This window comes from Leptosomus discolor, chromosome 12, assembly GCF_034619465.1.
Source record: "Leptosomus discolor isolate bLepDis1 chromosome 12, bLepDis1.hap2, whole genome shotgun sequence".
In the NCBI taxonomy this organism is placed as follows: Eukaryota; Metazoa; Chordata; class Aves; order Leptosomiformes; family Leptosomidae; genus Leptosomus; species Leptosomus discolor.
In genome coordinates, this window is record NC_141402.1 from 14728097 (window position 1) to 14748519 (window position 20423).

Here is a 20423-nt window from a genome sequence, read left to right on the forward strand (position 1 = left end):
AGGCGCCGCCGCTACGGGCCGAGGCACGGGCCGAGCCGCGCGCCGCCCCGCCCCGCCCCCGCCTGCCCTGACGGACGCGCTTCCCGAGGCGAGGCGCTCGTCACAGAGGAAGTGACGCGCGGGCGGTGTGACGCCGGCGCGCGGCGAGGTGATATAAAGGGTAGGCGGCGGCGGCCGGAAGCGGGCGGCGCGGGGCCGAGCGGCGCGGCGGGGCGGGCGGGGCGGGCGGCGTCGCCTCTGCCGGGCGCGGAGGGGAGCGGGGGGAGCAGGGCGGCTGCCGCCGCACCCCTCCCCGGGCCAGCCATGGATTTCCGCAACATTCTCGTGATGGCCTCGGAGCAGCAGGGGCTGAACTCGGTGCCGGTGAGCTCGGGGGGGGGGGGGCCGGGGCGAAGCGTGAGGCCGAGGCACGGTGACTATTACAGCCGTTGGGGCGGCGGCGCCACCGGCTGCCCGAACTCCAGCGGCCCCCGAGGGTCGGTTCCCGGCGGCTCGGGGCTGCGTCGGGCCGTACGGGGGCCCCGCGCTCCCCTCCCGGGGCGTCGATTGTCTTGCTTGGGCCTCGCTCCCCGCCGGGGAGCCCGCCCGAGGAAGCCGCTTTGCGGGCCTGCCCGCCACTGGCGGAGCCTGCCCCGCCGGGCCGAGCCCTGCGCCTCGCCGCTCTGGGGGGCCGGAGAAGCGGCTGTGTGCGGGGTGGGGAGCAGGCCTCCTGTCAACAGGTCCCGGCACGCTTGGAGCTGGGACGGGGCAGCCGGGCTTGCGCCTTCGGGTCGCCGAAAATGCCGAGAGCAAAACCGGTGGTGCGGGAGAAGGCAGTGACAGTGGTTAAAAGTCGGATAAGTCCTTTTGTTTGCTCTGAAAACAGAAGTCTGCCACGTCTCAAATGCGGCTCGGAGACAAAGAATGACAAGTTTTGGATGAATGTGCTGCCTTTTCCAATACTTGTGTATCCATTGCTAAGGAATAGCCTGCAACAACGGTGTGGGGCTGGCTGGTGACAGGCATTTGGTTTGTTAGGAGTATTATTCCAAGTCTGCACTTCAGCAGTTGGTGTTCTAACTCAAGCTATCCGTTTTGTGTTGATTCAGTGTGAAATAACCCACTTAGTTGGCTGAATGAAGTCTGGCAGTAGGAAGGGCCTGTGGTTAGTACACTGGGTTTCATTCCTTTGGCAGGACCCAAATTGTAAGTCATGTGTGCTTATTTGGACAAAAAATATTTTCTTTTTGGTAGCCACCAGCTAGGGAAACACTTCTCCTGTCTGTTTTTTAACTGAGTGCCAGAGTTCTATGTTTCTATGATTAGCTTGCTTGAACCAGTGTAAATGAGAGGGGTCGTTGTTTTTAGGACAAACTATAGGAAAACCCAAAAAAGTGTGCTCCTAAGTTCTGCTGATGATGAAATGGAGACACTCGAGAATTGGGAGTATCTCAGTCTCTCTGTATCCTTAGGAAAACTTTGGTAATGTTCGCTAATGTTGTGATAATACAGACCAACCATACGGTAGGTACACATAATTGGTCAGATTCCGTCATGTTTTAAAAATCTTATGAAATGTCGTTTTTAGTATTTAGCCTAATTTAGTTTGACTGACTCTGGATAGAAATATGGTTTGTAACACGAATGTGAAAATCTCAAATATATAAATACTTTAAGATATATAAATGCCTGTTTTATGACTCTTAAGGTGTTCTGCTAAATTGTCATTGGGGGGTTGCAGTTCTTGCTATAGACGTTTAAAACTTCTTTTTACCTTCTTAGTTTTCTCATGCAGCTTTAATGTGATGTATTGCTATTTTTTGTCACAAATAGGTATAAACCATGATGGTGAATTGATGAAATATCTGCTCTGTTCTCTGTTGCAGATGTGATGGTGGAGGGGGGCAATCCTGCTCCTTGTGCAATGGGTGAAGGTGTTGTTACTCTCTTTAGAAAAGGCAGGAATAGGATTTGCCTCCCTGATGAACTCGTGGAGTGAGAGTGCAATTCAGTCCATAGCTGAGGCAGTTTGGTTTCCTGCTGTTCTGGCACATTGGTGGTGCGGCTTTTAACTAAAGTTGTCCTTAGTCTCTGAGCAAAAGTGGGGCTGCACTTGGCACTGCTTGGGGTTATCTGCAGCTGTTAGGCTCCAAAAGAGGGCCTGTGGAGGTCTGATCAATGGGCATCAAACTAACTCCACTAGATTAAAGCTAGTACGTAAAATATGTTCATATAAGAAGAATATAATTAGTCTTAAGTATTTGTGTTAAAAATACCATATCATTACAAAATTTACCAGTATGTAAAGTTAACAGGTTTCCCGAAATGTTAGTTCCTACATTAATTAGCACATCCCTGAATTTCCCTTTGAGAAGGTTGAAATAAACTTTATAGAGCACTAAACTTAAGTGTTCCACACCTACTGCAATGAAAAATAGCAACATGCATGAGTTAGTGTGCATATCTCAAAAGTTGAAACGATAGAAAAACTCTTTTTAAGAAATAATCTGGTCTTGTATTGTAAGAGGGACCTGCATAAAACAGATATTGCATCATGTCCCTGTAAAAACGGAACTGCTTGTTCATCTCCCCGTGGAAATCCAGATTCAGAAGGAACGTTGCTGAAATCAGCCTTTCAATGCCCTATTAGTTGCATCAGGTTTTGTTTCTAAATAAAACAGTACGTATATGAACTAGTGCATAAGCTGTTCATGTGTTGCCAGTAATCTCCTCAGTAGCTGCTGAAAAGAGCCCCAGTTTTTCCTCACTGAATGTTCCCTGGGGGGTTCAGTGCTGTGCTGTGCTCATACAAGCAGTGCACTACATTTCCAGTGTGACCTTGCTTTGATTAGACACGGTACCAGTTGTGAGATTTAATGTTGATTTCAAAATGTAAGATTTAAATACTTTGTACCACTCTTCTCTTTTTGGTACAATTGGTAAAACTCCATTACACCGCAAGTTTTACGTGGATGCGGTGAAGCACCGTGAGATGTCTGGATGGAAGATACTCTTGGAAGTGTGAAATTGCACTGCAGGTTTTTGAAAAACACTGAGCGTAGTTGGAACCAAGTTATTCTTTTATTTCACCTCATTTCTATTGTCGTTACTAATTTATTAGACATGATCTCATATTTAACTGTGGCTGAATCTTCGGTGTACAGAACTTGCAAAAAATCTGATACAGAGTAGCGTGTAACCACAAAGAGGTGACCCAAAACTGAAACAGCTTGTCATCCACGTCAGCACTTGCCGAAGCCTCGCTTTGAGTCGGACGGATACCTGGGGAGTGCGAATCAAATAGCCTCCAGCAAAGTTGACAGGTCCACACAGCTACCAGAAAGGAAGTGTTTGTGGAGTAAAACAGTAGCAAAATCCCGGAGTTTGTTGGAGGACGCTGTGTGGTGCGGAGCCTGCCCATGACACTGTCCTCTGCAAACTCTTGGACGTTTGCCCACAGGCAGGAGCAGCCCTGCGAGGGAGACCCGGCGCGTGGCTGTGGCGGACAGCTTGCTGCCGTGGAACCAGCCTCCCGCTCGACTGGGGCACACGCGGGTGCTGCCTGGCGGAAGCTGGTCTCACGGCGGGCCTAGAACTGCCGCCCACGCGAGGGGTGCCGCGAGGTACGTGGTGCAGAACGTTGGCAAGGGGAGAGGAGGGCTTTTACTCTCCACTTGACTGAACTTGATAGCTAAGTTCCAGGCACTTGCGAACACTAAAATGTGTAAAACTTCCAGCTTTTCCTAATCCTGGTCTCTCTTTCTGCATAAGCAGATGAAAAGGGGGACTGCAATAGCACTACAGAAAGGAAAGCATGAAGTGTACTTCTTAATTTTTTTTTTACTGTGTGAAGCCACATTTAATGGAAGAAATTCCATCTAATGGTTCAGCTTGGGCGTTGTGATGGCAGTTGCAAAATCTTAAAAAAATTATTTTTGCATTTTTAGGAGTAAAATCTATGACCCTGTTAAATTGGGTTTGGGAGATGAGAACAGTATGAGGTGATGGTTAAAATACCCCTATCAGTAAAGCCTTTCTCTTGGTAGGGGTTGTTAAAACCTGAAGAGAATCAAACAAATTTAAGCATGCTTGGTAACTATGGTAACTACCGTTTACTTTGTCACGGCTAGATATTGATAACACTAGCTGAGGAGGCATCATGGGCACATGTTCTAAGCCAGCCTGACCGCAGAGTGAGCTGCTGGTAACCCCAGCATGGAGCCTGCAGAGTGGACAGTGATAAGACTGTGGCAGAGGCCTTGGAAGTACCGGCACGGGATGGCAGCGGGGGCCCCTGGGCAGTTACACAAATGACCACTTACAGTTTGGGAGGCTGTCTTCTGAGGAACTAGGGTTAGGGCATTGCGAGAGGAGTGACACAAGCAAGGATGTATGTGGGGCTTAACCGGGTGAGTGAACCATTGGTGATGTTGCCAGAAAGTTATCCCCTGGAGAATATTTAGGGGGAAACGGGGACCTCCCATTGGAGAAGGCTGCGTGTCTTGATGAGTGGTAAGGAAGACCAGGAGAGGTGGTGTAACAGTCGTACGGGAGTCACAACTTGCTAACGAAACAACCCCACCCCGTGAGAACCTCTGCTCGTTGCCCATCCCGGACAGCACAAGTGGAACTGTCTGTACACCGTGTGTGCAAGCCCATAGCAGGAGTGGTTGGTTGCACAGTGCTCTGCTTGAGGTTGGGCTTTGGCAGAATCGATGACTCCTATCTTGCACTGCTACCCGTGTAAATGCTGACCGTTGTTAAAGGCGATACTGCTTCTGTTGGTTATGGCTGGGTCTAGTGTTTGGTCTAGACATTTTGGGGCTTCACGTGGGTGCCACGAACCATACAATAACTTTATAAAGCTGTTTTACAGGCCAAGGTTTGGCACTTGAATGCTGACATCAAAACAGCTGCGACTGTATCAGGATCTTGTGCCATGTTTTAAAGTCAGTGATTTAAAGAGCAAAACCTTGATTGCAGGTTACACAGTTAAACTTGTGCCCGGGAGCTTGCGTGCTGGCCAAGGCTGGCTACTAGCGACTGGCACTCTGCATTTAAGGGATGGATGTCTCGTGTGTGTGTGTGTATAAACTGTATCGGAGGTACATCTCTCTCACAAGTCCGTTTGAATGTGTGAATGTATAGGTGCATACAGCCTGGTGGGGTTTTTATTTACCATATGAATACAAATCTTTTTGTAATTCATCTTTTTGTTTTGAGGTGTACTTTTCAGAGCAAAATTGGCTTCTTTCAGTCATGTAACTTCATATACTGGATAGCCCACTGAAACAGCTTATTCTGGCTGGAAGTGGAAAACAAATAAGGTTTTGCACTGTAATAGACTTTCTGCCATACTCCTCAAGTACCACTGGTCAGATTCAGGGAGAGCCAGTTATTGGGTAGGTAGTTATGGCAAGATTTGCAGAGATTAAGGTAAAAAATGGGAAATACTGCTCACTGGTAGGAAAAGACTTCTTATTTCTTGAGGGTACACAGTTGAAGAAAGGCACTTCTACAGCCTTTGCTTTTTCCTTTGGGTAAAGCAGGGCCTGCGTTGTGTATCTCGGCACTATTCAGTTAGAGCTGTCACTGGGCTCTATCTGGGGAGATAATCAGTGTTTACAACTGGAGTAGTGCGGTGTTCTGGGAACAGCTTGACCTGCTCTCTCCTAAAGGCTAAACATTTCTGTTTCTCCGATGATTTAACCAACTTGTCAATAGCTATAAAAAGCCAGAATAGTGCAGCTGCTGCCTGGATGATATAGTGACATGCCCTGGCCCATTTTGTCTGGTTTACCTAGAATCTGATGCATGTTCCTTTGCACTGTAAGTAAAACAGTTTGTCAGTGGTTGTGGAACATGTGCGTAGTCCAGTGCTTTTAAAAAGACTAAACTTAAGCAGGTTACTTTATGCTATTCCTAAATGAAGCTGAACAAAACTTTTATTGACAATAGCAGTGATTCACAGTACAGAAGATGGGTATTCGCTTACGAATCATTCAGCTGTGTTTTCAGCTGTTAGTCAGTATCAAGAAATGCTACTGATAGGAGGACTTTTAAATCTTGAACTTTGCACAATTTGCCACATTAGTGGCAGTGAGAAAACAGCAAGTCTGTCAAGCTGCTTTACAAACCTGCTCCTGGATAGGACTGTTGGTCATAGTGCAGCAAAACAAAGCTTGAAAACTGCTTCCCCATCACTTTAATTCTTTATAAGGCTTTCTAATAGGGTAGATCAATCTACATTTGTCCCTGCTGTTTATCAGTTTTCAGAGGTGCTCCTGAGGCCTAAAACTCTTTCAGAATCACAGAATCATTTAGGTTGGAAGAGACCATTAAGATCAAGTCCAACTGTATCCCCTGTTTTGAAAATACTGTTTTGTCTGTTTTTAAAAACTGTGTTGAAATTGAGTAATTAAACCAGGCTTTGCCATATGTTATAATCGGGTCTGAATTTTGAATAGCTAATTACTTTTCATTGATAATTAATTGCTTTTAATGAACAACTAACATCTTATATATAATTATTTTCTGGTTCAATTAATTTACATTATGGTAAGAAATACATAAAACCTCACTGATGCTCAGAGACAGCAGATGCAGGCCTTACGAAGATGGCCAAAGCTAGAGCTGCTACGGGTTGTGAAATTGTGCAGAACACAGAACGGGGAGGCAGGGAGACAGGTGCGAGGGGTAAAATTGTACATTCTTAGCTAATTATCTTATGTGTTGAAACCATAGAAACAAGGAATGTTGCTGTGAAGACTCACATCCTCCCCATCCTGATTTGTATATCAGGGATTTTGATCAGGAAAATAACCAATGATTATATTAGACTAGGAATATTAAAGTTATATAATAGGGTGGACCAATCATTGTAAATGTCAAAATTAATAGTGGGCGTAACATGCATGCTTATGTTAAAACATGTTAAAGATCATGACTTTCCAGAAAAAGGATGTAAAAATGCTGAGTTTTTGATGTAACTCTGAAGCACGTCAGGAGGAGCCATCCCCCGTGCTTCCCAGTGCTGCAATAAAGAAGTGTCTGCTGCTCTGCACTGTGTAGATAAGTTTGTCGTGATTGTGACCCTTCGTCAACAATCTCAGGTTACCAATGGCAGAACGTGACCTGTTTAACTTTAAGGTAACTTACACAGACACTGTACTAAGGCGAGTATATACAGAGTACCTCCAATTGGTTCTAAGCTACTAGTTTGCTTCACCCTCTTTCTGAAAGGATTTTCATTGATAACGTGTAGATTGCTTTGCCTCTCTCTAGTCGGATTTAGATCGAGCATGCCAGATTAATCTGGGCCACTGAGTCATCAGCTACGTTTGAGCAAAAATTGAGAGGCAGTACTGCGTTGTGGTTCAGGTTTCCTGAATGGTGTGGTCTTGGAATACTTTTGGTGTAAACAACACAAGTCAGGGAGGGAAGGATCTCAGCTTCCCAGAAGAGAGGGGCCCGGCTCCAGCTGTCTTATCCTTTAAATAGCCCTAGCTACGATGTTCAATTCCAATTATTTCAGTTGTAAGTACCAAAAATTGTTCAGAGTTGAAGCTTCCCAAATGATAAGGATTTACAAAGTCAGTTCTCAGACTGCGGTAAACTCTTGCGCAGAGGTGAATCTTGGTGAATGAGCTCACCTGTAGTAGGTCTTCACTGTGGTGAGGCAACATGTCGGGTTTTACACTGTGAGGTACAATTTTGGTTTGGTAATTTCAGAAATTACTGAAGGTGACTACAAATAGCTGTTATTGTAGCTGCTCTTCTTGGAGCCAGTTTTGGCTGCATTTTAGAAATGAGTCTCTGAACCTTTCTGCTTAGTGCCTGCATATACAAGATAATGTGCAAGTTTGCATGTTAGTAACTAAAGTAATGCAAGAATCTATTTGTGTGCTGTTTCAGTGAATTAGAAGTTAGAACAAAGGCTTTCATTGGGTGATACTGAAATCTGTAGGGAGTTATGCTGCTAGCTTGCCTGATGATTACTTCTAAAACATTTGAATGTAGGTATGTTTACATATTTTAATTTTGTAGTTAAGTTTCTTGAGGCTACATCAGGATAGGAAGACACTTGTGGGAATACTGACTCGTGTGGCTTTATCAGTGATATTGCTTTTATTTGGGACCATATTTCACAGCTTTTTCATTTGGTGAGGATCCTAACTTTCCATGTGGAAGTTCTTTGTTTAGGTTATAATCTATTGGCCTGCAACCGAAATCCTCAAACTTCAAATACAGCTGGTTGTTTTGTTTTGTTTTCTAAATGTATTCTTCTGCTTTCCCTCTGCTTCTGGGTTTATCTGGCCTCTATTGTGTTTATCTTTGCAAGTGTCTCTATCCTTCTCATTGCTTTGCTTATCTTCTCTAGTCTGTCTGCGGGAAGAAGATCAAAAAAGTCTTTGTTCCTTTCCATTTTATCACTCTAATCTGATAACTGTTTCATTTGTAAAGGTAATGTCTGAACAGGTGTAGCACACCAACAAAAGTGTTTGTTATCCCAGGAAGAAAGGAACTCAGATGCTTAAGATACTGATTAAAATAGCATTTATTGGATGTAATGGGAGAAGGTTAAAAAGGGGGTGGCATAGATAACTTGACATCTGTCCAGCTGCTGGAACCCTGAGCTGTACAGCACTGGACAGACATCTAGGCATGGCAAGCTGTGCAAATCTGTCTGCGGTGAGGATCGCCGGCACTGTAGCCTTTCAAGTTTTTGTAGGATGTTCTTGGAAGTGAACAGCTCTATTTAGCATTCCCACTGCTAAGCAAAAGGATGTTACATGAAAACGTGCTGCTTTACTTCAAGATATAATGAGATATAGAACCACAGAATGGTTTGGGCTGGAAGGGACCTTGAAAGGCCATCTAGTCCAACCCCCCTGCAGTGAGCAGCGGCATCTTCGGCTAAATCGGGTTGCTCCGAGCCCCGTCCAATCTGGCCTCGAACGTTTCCAGGGGTGGGGCATCTACCACCTCTCTGGGCAGCCTGTGCCAGTGTTTCACCACCCCATTGTAAAACGTTTCATCCTTCTCTAGTCTGAATCGACCCTCTTCTGGTTGAAAACTGTTACCTGCCGCTACAGGCTCTACTAAAAAGTCTGTCCCCACCTTTCTTGTAAGTCCTGTTTAAGTATGGAAATGCTGCAATAAGGTCTTCTCCAGGCAGATTACACCACGTGCAAGTGGTGTTCTTGCCGGGTGCCAAGTGAGGGCAGCGTATTCTGTCACAATGAGTCTGCTGAGTTTATCCAGTGCTCTCCAGTGGTAAGTGGAGTGCAGGCCTGCGCCTGTTCAGGTCAGCTGATACGCGAATCACTAACTTCTTGATGTACGATAGGCTTCTGTTTAAGATCACTGCAGCAGGAACTAAAATCAGTATCCCTGGGTTTAGATCAACCTGCTAATTATGCTGGTGAAGTCAGTTCCAGCTTCTGCAGTAATTACATTTTTTGAGTCAATTTATTTCTTTTCACTGAATAAGAAAACCTGAAACTGAAATGAGTGTCCGCAAAGCAGCTGAAAGCCTTAATGGACCTGTAAACACTCAGTCTGGAATTTAGCAGATTCTGGCAGCTTGGGCTGTAGTCTGCTTTTGTTTCCTGCTTGGTTGAAGACTAAGGCTTAACTGAAATGTTTTTATTCCATTACTGATGCAGCTGTTGCATTTCTTCTCAGTCTAGTGCATTTTACTCGTTTCTCTTGGTTTCCCTACCTGTCTTCTGGTTTCCTGTTCATTCCTCCAGAAAGCTGAGTGCCCTCTTGTCACGGGTGAGCGGAATGCATCTCACTCAAAAGAGAGAAGCAGCAATATATAATAATTCGATGGAGTTCAATAAGTTCCATGGAATTTAAGAAAGTTTTAGCAGTGGTTTGACAAGGTTCAATAAGTTTGATGGCAAGGGTCACCTTATTAATTACTGCATAGAAGAAACATACAAAGGAAAATTGACCTTCACACAGAGAATGGAGAGTAAGGAGGACCCTCCTGTTATGAGGTTCAGAGTGGACCCTTTGCGTTTCAAAACTCCTTTTGGAGCCTAGGTGTGGCTGGATCCCACCTTAGTCTGGGACTTGGTCAACGGTTTACGTCTAATGGAATTATCCATAGGATGTTTATAGTAATATTGAGTAGCTACTTGGATTAGTAATGTTTCATAATATTAATTCAGCATGCTATCAGTCACTTACCAAGGATCTATTGTGGGTGAGGGATCTCTCCGCCTTGGGTAAGGCAGGATCTCTTAGTCTCAGGTAAGGAATCTCTGACCTTGAGAGGCATCCCTGCTCAAGGGGAGGCTCACCTGGCATGCAGTCCACCTGCAGTTCAGGGAGAGGACAGCCTGGACCCATCCTGATGATAATGTTTATAGGGTGAAGTAGTTGGCTGCTAGTCAATAGTATAGACAAGAGAGCTGTCTTCATTTTAGCTCTGGTATCTCGTTCTGTACGTTGGTTATTTTGCACTTTTGAGTTTCAAAACCGCCTTTCAAAATATTTTTCAAGACACCTTCACTCCCTTGTACGTGAGCCAGGGGCTTTCTCACCCGCAAGGTCACCCCAAGAATGTGAGGCATGTTGCTCCTCAGTCAGCCTGAATGAAAGTACGGCTTGGAGTCAAGTGTATCTGTCACAACTCTCAGCTTCAGTGGGAATTCGTTGTTAATTCTGTGCCATCTCGATGCTTAAAGTCAAGTACACGACTGTTACGCAACTACTCAGTTTTAAAAACTTTAACGTTTTGACATTTCTGAACTTTTCTGACATATTTATTTGTTCTTTGCAGAAAAGGTACAGTTTGGCTGTTGGTCCTCCCAAAAAGGTTCCAAAAGTCAAGGGTGTAGAGTCTGCAGCCGTGCAAGCGTTTCTTAGGCGGCAAGAAGAAGAAAAAAGAAAAAAAGGTAACAGTCCAAAATATTTCCTATGGGAGATTTTCATGAACTCTTTGAGACTTTGACACCTTATTCAAAGCTCCTGCAAATACAGCTACACATCTGTTTCTGGAATTTATGCACATAACTCATGCTGAGGGAAGGCCAGGACTAAGTAAGGACTAGGGATGTTTGCATGGAGTTAAATATTAATCAGCTACTCTAGCATTTAGTGTTGGAGGTCGAGAAGTAGTTAAGGTGGAGAGAGATTGCGAGAAAACATCTGGAGTTTCGGTAATTTAACTTTGGAAAGCTTTATCTATGGGGGGGAAATGGTAAGAGTTCCTGTTGTTGTGTCTTAATCTCATGTATCAATACAGTCTGAATTTTGAATTTGTATGGCAGAGGCTTTGTTTGAGCCACAGTTATTTCCACTGTATTTTATTTCCTTTGACTAGTCTATAGAATAAACTCATACTGCATTGCTTCTGATGTTAATGCTTTGTTAAAGGTAATGAAACCTGATGGACTGGATGGCGCAGGGTGTTCCTCCTCTCCTGGGCCAGTCATGAGCCTGCTCCTTATCCCTGCTGCCAGGTCCAGCCAGAAGCAAGACGGAGCATGAATTCCACATAGGCATGCACGGACGTTCTCTGGGTACCGCCATGGCCCTTGGCAATAGAATAACATAGGCAGGGGATGGTACCTTTACAGGCACCCAAAGCATGAGTATCCATTTTCTAGGAATTTATGCTGTTTTCCAAAGCTTTCTGGTATTTGGCCCCCACTCACTTGGTCTCTCCTGTATCTGGCGTTCAGACCTTTCATCCTGTTCACCAGCTAGTTCAGCTTGAATTTTGTCAGCATATCGCACACAGGCTCAAGATGGAGCACATTTATGCAGAAAATGGCTAAAAACAGGCAGTAAGAATATTGGACAGACTGTGGAGATAGGGCACAGGGCTCTACCTACAAATGTAACTACTAGCAGCTTGGTTATCTGTGGCTGACTGCTTCTGTTGCTCCCCTACACCCCTCTACACACACACTCAGCCTGTTTTCCAGTTTTTACTGCCTCCCCCAATACTCTTTGATTCCTTCCCTTTCCTCACCTTCCCTTAAACATCTGGTGCTAAACTCTGTCCAGTCTCAAAAGTCTCTTGCTCAGACTCAGAACTCCTTCTTTTACCCAGAGATCCTGCAAGTCCTGTACCTGCTCACGCAATAATTCTCCCCAGTTTGCATAGCTGTCGGGAGAGCTGCTTCTGTTGAATCACCTTAGTGGGTTTTGCAATAGCAGCAACTGACTTAATTGTTCACCTTTGGAGCAGCTGATTCAGGTGGGTTAGCTTGCCCTGTTGGCAGACCTCTGATTGCTTGCTGGTCTGTTTTGAATAGCTGTTAGCCAGATATCCGTAAATTACTGTCCTAAATGGTTTATCAGTTTGGAAGAAATTGAAAAAAAAAGTAGTGCTTTTGCATAGTTTTCTCCTGGTTTTCTTTTACAGCACTGGAAGAAAGAAGAAAGAAAGAAGAACTCTTGGCCAGACGTATTGAACTGAAACATGACAGAAAGGCAAGAGCTATGGCCTCACGAACAAAGGACAATTTTTATGGCTATAATGGCATTCCTGTTGAAGAGAAGCCTAAAAAGAGGAGGACTTGTGAGAATGTCGCTCAGGCCCCAGGGGCTGAGCACGCAGCAGAAGATGAAACTGAGCAACTTGAATACAGTCAGACTGAGTCTGAGCATGAGCAAGAGGAATATGAAGAGAAACCATCCAAAGTTGCAGTGAAACCAAAGGCGCCTCCCAAAAGTGCACCAGCACCTCTGAACTTTGCAGAGCTCTTAAGGCTTGCTGAAAAGAAACAATATGAACCAGTGGAAATAAAAGCAGTGAAAAAGGTAGAAGAGAGACCCAGAACAGCAGAAGAATTGAGAGAGAGGGAGTATTTGGGACGCAAAAAAAAAAGAGCAGAAATGCATAAGAAAAGTGAGAAGGAGATTAAGAATATAGGGATATCCAGTTCTTCAAAAAAAGTGACTTCTCAGAAAGAATCTGTAAATGCAAAACCCAACAAAAGCTCAGTTGATAAACATTCCACACCAAAAGGCAGTCTGTCTTCTGTGAGTGGTACTGATAAGAAATCCAAAGCACCAGCATTGACTGAAAAACACCCACGGTCATCATCTTCCTCCAGGTTTGATCAAATGGAAAAAACCTCACAAAATGGCTCCTTAAAAAGCTCTACTGGTAGCAGTCACAGTAAATTACTGGTCAATGGGATTGGGAAGTCTGGCTCAAGCTCTCATGTGCCACCCTCAAAACCAGCAGCCAATGGGGCTCAGAGGCTACCATCTGCTAAAGAATCCAGCCTGAAAAAGCCTGCCCATACGAAACCGGGAAATGCTGCAGCCCTTCAGCACGGGATCCACGCCAGCGCGAAACGGTCAGGCAGCAGCTTAGGAAAAGGAGGACCTGGACATCCAGGGGGCGGTTCTAGTGCAGGACATGGGCGATCAAGCAGCAGTGCTGGCGTGGGACCTGGAAGGCCTGGAAGTAGTTTAAGCCCAGGGCCTGGGCGACTGGCCAGTGGCTCGGCCACAGGACCTGGGAGGCCAGGCAGCGGCTCCAGACCAGGACCTGGGCGACTGGGCGGTGGCTCAGGCGTGGGACCTGGAAGGCCGGCTGGCAGCGGGAGCACAGGACCTGGGCGACCAGGCGGCAGCACGGGCACTGGGCCGGGAAGGCCAGGCGGCAGCACAAATGCGGGACCTGGGCGACCAGGTGGCAGCACGGCCACAGGACCCGGAAGGCCAGGAGTCAGCCCCAGCACTGGACCCGGGCGACCAGGCAGCGGCTTGGGCACAGGACCCGGAAGGCCAGGAGTCAGCGCAAGCCCAGGAGCCAAGCGGCCAGGCAGCAGCTTGGGCACGGGACCAGGAAGGCCCGGCAGCGGCCCAAGCGCAGGTCCTGGGCGACCAGGCAGCGGCTTGGGCGCAGCTGTAAAACCCAAGTGTACTGTGGTGTCAGAAACGATTTCTTCTAAAAACCTAGTCACGAGACCTAGCAATGGACAGATAAATGGAATGAGATCTTTTCAAGGGCATAGACCTGTGTTTCATCCACAAGGTATACAGTTCTAGAGCAAATAATTTTTTTCACTTAGTTATTTGGTTTGTATTTTTTATATGTCTGAGTTGAGGTCACTGAGGGTCTTTGACAATGATAGATGCAATTAGGAAGACTTGGACAAAATACCATATTTGCCTTTTAAAGAGTGCATTTAACAGTAGAATGCTTTCTTCTGCTTTGCAACTTGTTATTTATTTTTACCTGTGCTCATGTTCCTTGAAATACAGGCCTGGGGTGTGAAGCATTACATGAAGGAAAACTAAGCAGCCTGTGATGCGTGTTCGTATACGAATGGTGTTAGAAGGAAGAGAATTGAAGGATTCACTTCCTGCATTGCTTAATTATGCTTAATCTTTAAAATTTCATAGTGTCTTAAATAACAGATGCTTAAAGTGGTCCATGAAAATTAAAACCGCACAGCAAACCTGTGACTGATACTTAAGTGTTTTGGCAAATTGACCTCATCAGTACGCAAGCAGTTCTAAAAATTTATTTCTGAACAGGAACAGGCGGCATGAACTCTAGCAAGGAAGTGCCTAGAAAACCCTGAACAAGAACCTAGACTTCTGTCTGGTAGTTTCCTCAGGATGCAGTTGGTGATACTGATATGTAATCTTCAGTAGCACAACTTAGAGGAAGTATTTCCTTTCACTGAGTTTCTGCGAATTGCTGGTTAACTTGAGGCAGAAGTTTTCCACCTCAAAGCCCAGAGCTGTAAAATGGCTGTGCCCAAGGTATAGCAAGGAGAAGTACTGTTGAATCAATGTTTTATTAATGCTATTAATTAATGATTTTTTTCACTCTTCTATCATTTAGGTTTTGGAAGACCACCTGTTAGTTACAAGAGACAAATAGATGATGATGACGATGATGAATATGACTCTGAAATGGATGACTTCATTGAAGATGAAGGGGAACCCCAAGAAGAAATATCAAAACATATTCGGGAAATATTTGGCTATGACCGGAAAAGGTAAGAAAAATGTCAGTTTTAAGATATTGCAGAACAAGCAACAAAACAACAGAAATTAATATAGCTCAACAAATAAAGGTATTTTAGAAATAGGGAAGTGCTAGTATCCAAAAATGGTTTTGCATTGCAGAAATTTAACAAGCATTAGAGCTGCTTCTGTGTGGAAGGAACCTTGAATTTTCACACTGCTTGCTATGCTGTTCCAGGGAGCAATAAAACTGGATTCAATAGGACATAGTTGGAAAACAGCACAGCATCTTCCACGTCCCCCCTGTATAATTCACGGCAGCCCTTCCCTGTTACTGGATGTCAACGTGCTTTCTGTAGCAGCCTGCAGTATTTCCGAATTCATCGAACGCAGCTGCCTGGATACGAACTGCTGAATGCAGTAGTGTTAGCTGTGCTGCGGGAGGGTCTGACTTGGTGTGACTGGGAACTACTGGAAAATTAAGGCTTTTATTTTCCTTCTTTAAATTCTTTTCTCATGTCTGACAATGAGGTATAAGCAAGCAAGCATTTTAAAGGCTAATAACTTGGATTCTTTCAAAACATTAAAACCTGTGTGTGGCAAGGTAATTGTTCTTTCTAAGAAGGGACGTGAATTCATAACTCAGCCGTACATTATCATGGTTTTTTTAGTGTGCTGAAAACAAGTATTTAATTTCCAGATACAAAGATGAAAGTGATTATGCCTTACGTTATATGGAGAGCAGCTGGAGAGAACAACAGAAAGAAGAAGCTAGGAGGTATGCATGGATTTAAACTCCAAAAGTGGGAAGTTTGGTTACTGACAGAGTCATGGGGCTAAGTGAGAGTGGATGTTTGCAGCTTTTTCTAGCAGAGATGAATAAGCCGTAAGGTAAAGGTGAAACTGAGGTAAGAAAGCCTAGGTGAAGGTGAAGCTCAGCCAGCCAGTACAGTAAATAAATCTCATATATTCATTTTCATGCATCACAAACTTTGCTTTAAAAAGACCCAAACAAAAACCAACTTATGCCCAAAAATTTTTTCAAAAATACCCATTCTCTCCCTTGCCAATGTAAAAGGTTTAGGTGGCTCCCAGAAGTTGATGAAAGTCAGTTCTGCTATGACTTGTATGGAAGAGCTACGTTGGCAAGAATTGATGGATGTGTTTCAGCAGCTGCTTTTTGGGAAAAAAATACTTTTTTTAATACTTCTGTATTAAAATAATTTTTTTCACAATCTTGATTTTTTTAACAAGTTTTAAATATTTTTCCACTCAAAAGATTTGATTCTAATCTAATGATAAAATCTCAGTTTATTTTCTTTAAGCTGTATTTGCGCTATAATTAAAGAAAATTTGATTGTGGAACTGACCTAAAATTTTTGCAGAATCAGCTGTAATAATTTTAGGATTGCTTTTCTTGGGGGAGGGGTAGAAGTAACGTTTCCTGTTTCTCGAGTAGCAGCGTGTAAAGTTTCATCTTATTTGGCAGCTTGAGACTGGGTGTTCAGGAGGACTTGGAAGAATTGAGACGGGAAGAAGAAGAATTAAAACGCAAGAGACAGTCCAAGAAGCTGAGGACACGTTAGCTGACTACCGGTGTTGACTTCATTCATGTTTCTGCTACCCTCTGCCTCCATACATCTCTAATTCTACTTCAGTTTCCATTTGCTTGTTAGAGGGCAAAAGAATATTTAAAGGGATTAAAGTACTGAAAAGCAAGGCTTTAGTTTGACCTAAATAAGATATTTATTTTTAATACTTGCCAGGGTTGGCTTTTATGAAGAAATTAATGCACTAATGCATATTAAGTGGAATAAAATGAATAGATATTTCCATTGATTAAACCGGTTCAAGATGCCAGCAGAAATATTGACTAGCTATGCACTGACTCGGAACTGTGTGGGCCCATATACCAGTAAACCAATTTTGCATTCACTTGAAAGAAAGGAATAGCATTCTTGTTCCCTGATATTTCTTGAGACTTAGAGAAATTGCTTTATACCCTACTCTGTCTCCCAACTTGAGCCTCAAAGTATTGAAAAGTCATCTTCTGTACAGAAGCAGCTTGGGTGTAAATTCAGCCGTTGCCACAGATGTTCAAAGCAATAAAGTGCTGCATATTGTCTGATTTGAGGACCCATAAAAGGAATTTGAACCTCTCTCTTTCTAAACAGAAAAGTGCATGTCGTTTGCAAACGGTACAGTCAGACATGGCCAAAAGATTACGTTGGCTTTTGCTGTGTCTGGAATTCCAATGCCAAACCAATTCAGTATGATAAATACACACCCTGAAAACAGGAATTTCTGGTGTTTGTATGTAACTTGTGCTTTTGGGCTCAAGCATATGCTTGGGAATTCTTTTCCTGCCCTGTAAATCTTCACATTTGTTTAACAGCTTCTGCTGCTTTTACAAATTGTGTATGGTGCACATGTTTTTTCTTGCATTAAACGTCCGATGTGTGAAATGATTTAAAATGTGAAGCAGTCATTTATCTAATTAGGTTTACTATTCAAAAAGCACATCAGAATTAAGTTTCATTAGAACGTATTTGCAGCTCTTCAATATTAACGACTTTGTGTTAACTAGTTAATACTTGTGATTAATTTCATCAAACCAAAAATCTAAAATGTTACATATAGCAGGAGAGTTAGCTCAGTTACTTAACCTTGATGCCCGTATTTGCACATTATTTCTAACTATGCACTTAAAGACTGTTTCTTTCAGTAACTGAATTTGTTTACAGTCAGCACAGGGCTCATGTGAGTCTACAGGAGTTGTACTGAACGTCTGAAGCGCAAATCTGGGGTGTCATCTACTTTGATTTCCCCAGGTTGACCTTTAAAGCTCACCAGTATCACTACTCAGCTTTGCCTCAAGCTCCAGGACTCCATTGATAGTACCTCTGGCTTCAGCGGCTGAGGCTGTTATGTGTTAATGCTAGAGGTACTTGGAAAAGTACAAAAAGGGCTTTGGGTGTTTGTTGGGGGGTAGGGCGGGAAGTGAAAGAATAAAAAGGAAGAACTACCTTGTAGAAAAACAGCAAAAGGAACCTTTCCTATCAGGGGGCTGTTACTAACAGTGCTGCTTCTAGGAAGCAGTTCAGGTAGCAGCCTGTAAGGAACACTTGGAAGCTGCTGGAGTTTAAACATCTGACTCTTAATGTAAGAAAAAACAGATTTGCCTTTTGAAGATGTTTTCTGTTAATGGTGTAGCATTTCACTGCCTCAGTAAAACACTGACATGAGAAGCTATTGGGATAGATTCTGTAAACCAATTCAGTATTAGCTGACAGGGAGCCCAGGTGAAGATGCCGTTGTTGCTCCTGTGTATTTCTGACTTCATAGCTTAACGAACAAAACCTGTTTCTCAGTGTGTGCACTTGAGACCATGCAGGATAGCGTAACCTCACTGCTTGTCTAGAAGTCTGTGGTGTTCACTCTGCTTCGTGGGGACCATCTAAGGTTTTCTGTTGTTTGTCCTAGAATTATCCATTCAAGACAATGAACACTGGGACCATGATCGAGTTACCGGGTTTTCTTACTTTTTAATTCTTTTTAGCTGGAGAAAGGCTCTAGGTCCATCAACCCAGACAGCTCTATCAGCCATGAGCAACTTCCTGCCTGGTTGGGAAAAAAAGTCCCTTATGAAGCAAAAGAAATAAATTAATTCACAATTGGTTCAGTTGGGAATTAAATCCGCATTTCACATAAATATAGGTTAAATAAAACCTGATTATTTCACCACGTTCTGATTATTTAACCATGCAAGATCAGTTAAATTTCTCAATCTGTAAAGCACTTTGTCATTTGTCTTTTAGATGGTGACTGGAATGTACTCTGCTAGCCTCCCTAAGACACTGTATAACTGTTTCTTCACACAGTGAAGTCTGTTTCATATGAAAATTTATTCAAGGACACATTTGTAACTTTACAGTCAAGAAGTACTTTCTCATAATTGGTGTGGGATGTGAACCGTTTTCAAATTTTGTACAAACGTTGGGGTTTTAATGCGTTTGCATTTGTAAATCGGCCGGGAAAGAACTCAGTTTAATTCCTGACCTTGTATCCAAAACCACGTTTACTGTTTGCCAGATGGATAGTGTTAATCTGAGGAGAGCACCTCAGTACTTGTGTCCAAAGTGCATTGGAATTGGAGCTTAAGAGAAACTGGAAGAATGCTTATATTGGTTTATGAGGATCTGACATGAAGCTAATGATTTAATTGTATTTAATGAAATTCTGGTTTGGTTTTTAGATTTTTTAATTCACTGTTTGACAATGTGCCTTTTTTACTAAATTGTGTCAAAAAACCAATGAATGTAGGAGTATAAAAAGGTTGGTCGGTTTCTGCTATCTCAGACTCTGTATCTTTAACCTTGATAGTGTGAAATGACATACTTTTCATAAAACCCTTCCAGGTCTGGCTTTGATTGCACAATGACAGTAGCTACTTCTTTACTGCTAACGCTAAATCAAACGAAGGGCACTTTCTATTGATGACTACTTTTGGAAAATATCTTGTATTTACACTTGAGCTGTGTTTCACTTTACAGCAATGTCTTTTGGAGGCCAGGGTTTTGCATATCACAGGAAGCCTTAGTGTGCAACTCTGTGCTGTGCTTTAAAATAAAAATCTTTCAAGAAGTATATGAGATCTCTATGGAAATCTGGATTTATTTTTGTGTAAAGTCCAAAATATTGTCCAGGAAAACTAATTTTCTATTCTTTTTTTTGCATTTTGTAACATAATCTATTAGCTGATGCATATTTCTAGATATAGCATATTTCTGGAGACCAAAACATGTCAGAAAATAAATATATGGAGAGACTGGTGTTTAAATTGTGATGAATGTACTTCTATTTATTTTGGTGAGTGGGTGTGATGCAATATTAAAGTGTTAGTGTGTAAATAAGGGTGCTTCTAGTTTTAGCCAATGATCTTTTTTCTTTGGGGATATCATTTGTGCACAATGTCTCTTTACACAGTGTGACAAATCAGGTTAAAAACTCATACACAGCTTAACTGTTTTCTGGTGCTGTCAAGAAAGTGTATACTTTTGCACACACCAAATGCATATAAGTTTTGCAGAGTATGTATACAATAAATTACAGGCATTAAACATTTTACTGCTATTTCTCATTGGTTTACTTTATGGAAGATTTTTCAGAATTCTGTTCTGCTGGTTTCCTCTGAGCTGTCACATACAAGAGTGTGGGGCTGAATGTTCTCAGAGAATTGTTCTCATGCAGCCAGCAAGAATGTATGAAAAATTGAGTCACTTAAACATTCAGAAAAGATCTGAAAATCATTGGTGTCTCCTGCAGTTTAGGCTTGTGACCTAACATGTATTTGGAAGCACACGTATTTTAGAACAGTAATATGCACAAGTGTGCCAGTTGCCTTGAATCTCTTCCATTTGGAGTGTGGTGCTTCACAAGCAGTGTCTCTCTCAGATTCTCTTATTCCCATGTGAAGGATCTGAACC

At 43.2% G+C, this 20423-nt stretch overlaps 1 protein-coding gene across 1 annotated transcript; it reads left to right on the forward strand.

Annotated features, from left to right (window-relative positions):
• Positions 1-303: 303 nt before the first annotated feature.
• On the forward strand, positions 304-19584 carry SPTY2D1 (SPT2 chromatin protein domain containing 1). The gene is made up of 6 exons (XM_086472270.1): positions 304-363; positions 10775-10889; positions 12368-13993; positions 14813-14969; positions 15638-15715; positions 16427-19584. The coding sequence occupies exons 1-6, from the start codon at positions 304-306 to the stop codon at positions 16521-16523; spliced, it is 2133 nt and encodes a 710-aa protein (XP_086328396.1). The 3' UTR covers positions 16524-19584.
• The last annotated feature ends 839 nt before the right edge of the window (positions 19585-20423 follow it).

Bases quoted from the DNA above. Each gene is read 5' to 3' on its own strand.
- SPTY2D1 (XM_086472270.1), top strand. From the start codon at position 304: ATGGATTTCCGCAACATTCTCGTGATGGCCTCGGAGCAGCAGGGGCTG. The intron at 14,970-15,637 runs GTAAGAAAAATG...TTTAATTTCCAG, and splicing joins TTTGGCTATGACCGGAAAAG to ATACAAAGATGAAAGTGATT. The intron at 15,716-16,426 runs GTATGCATGGAT...CTTATTTGGCAG, and splicing joins CAGAAAGAAGAAGCTAGGAG to CTTGAGACTGGGTGTTCAGG.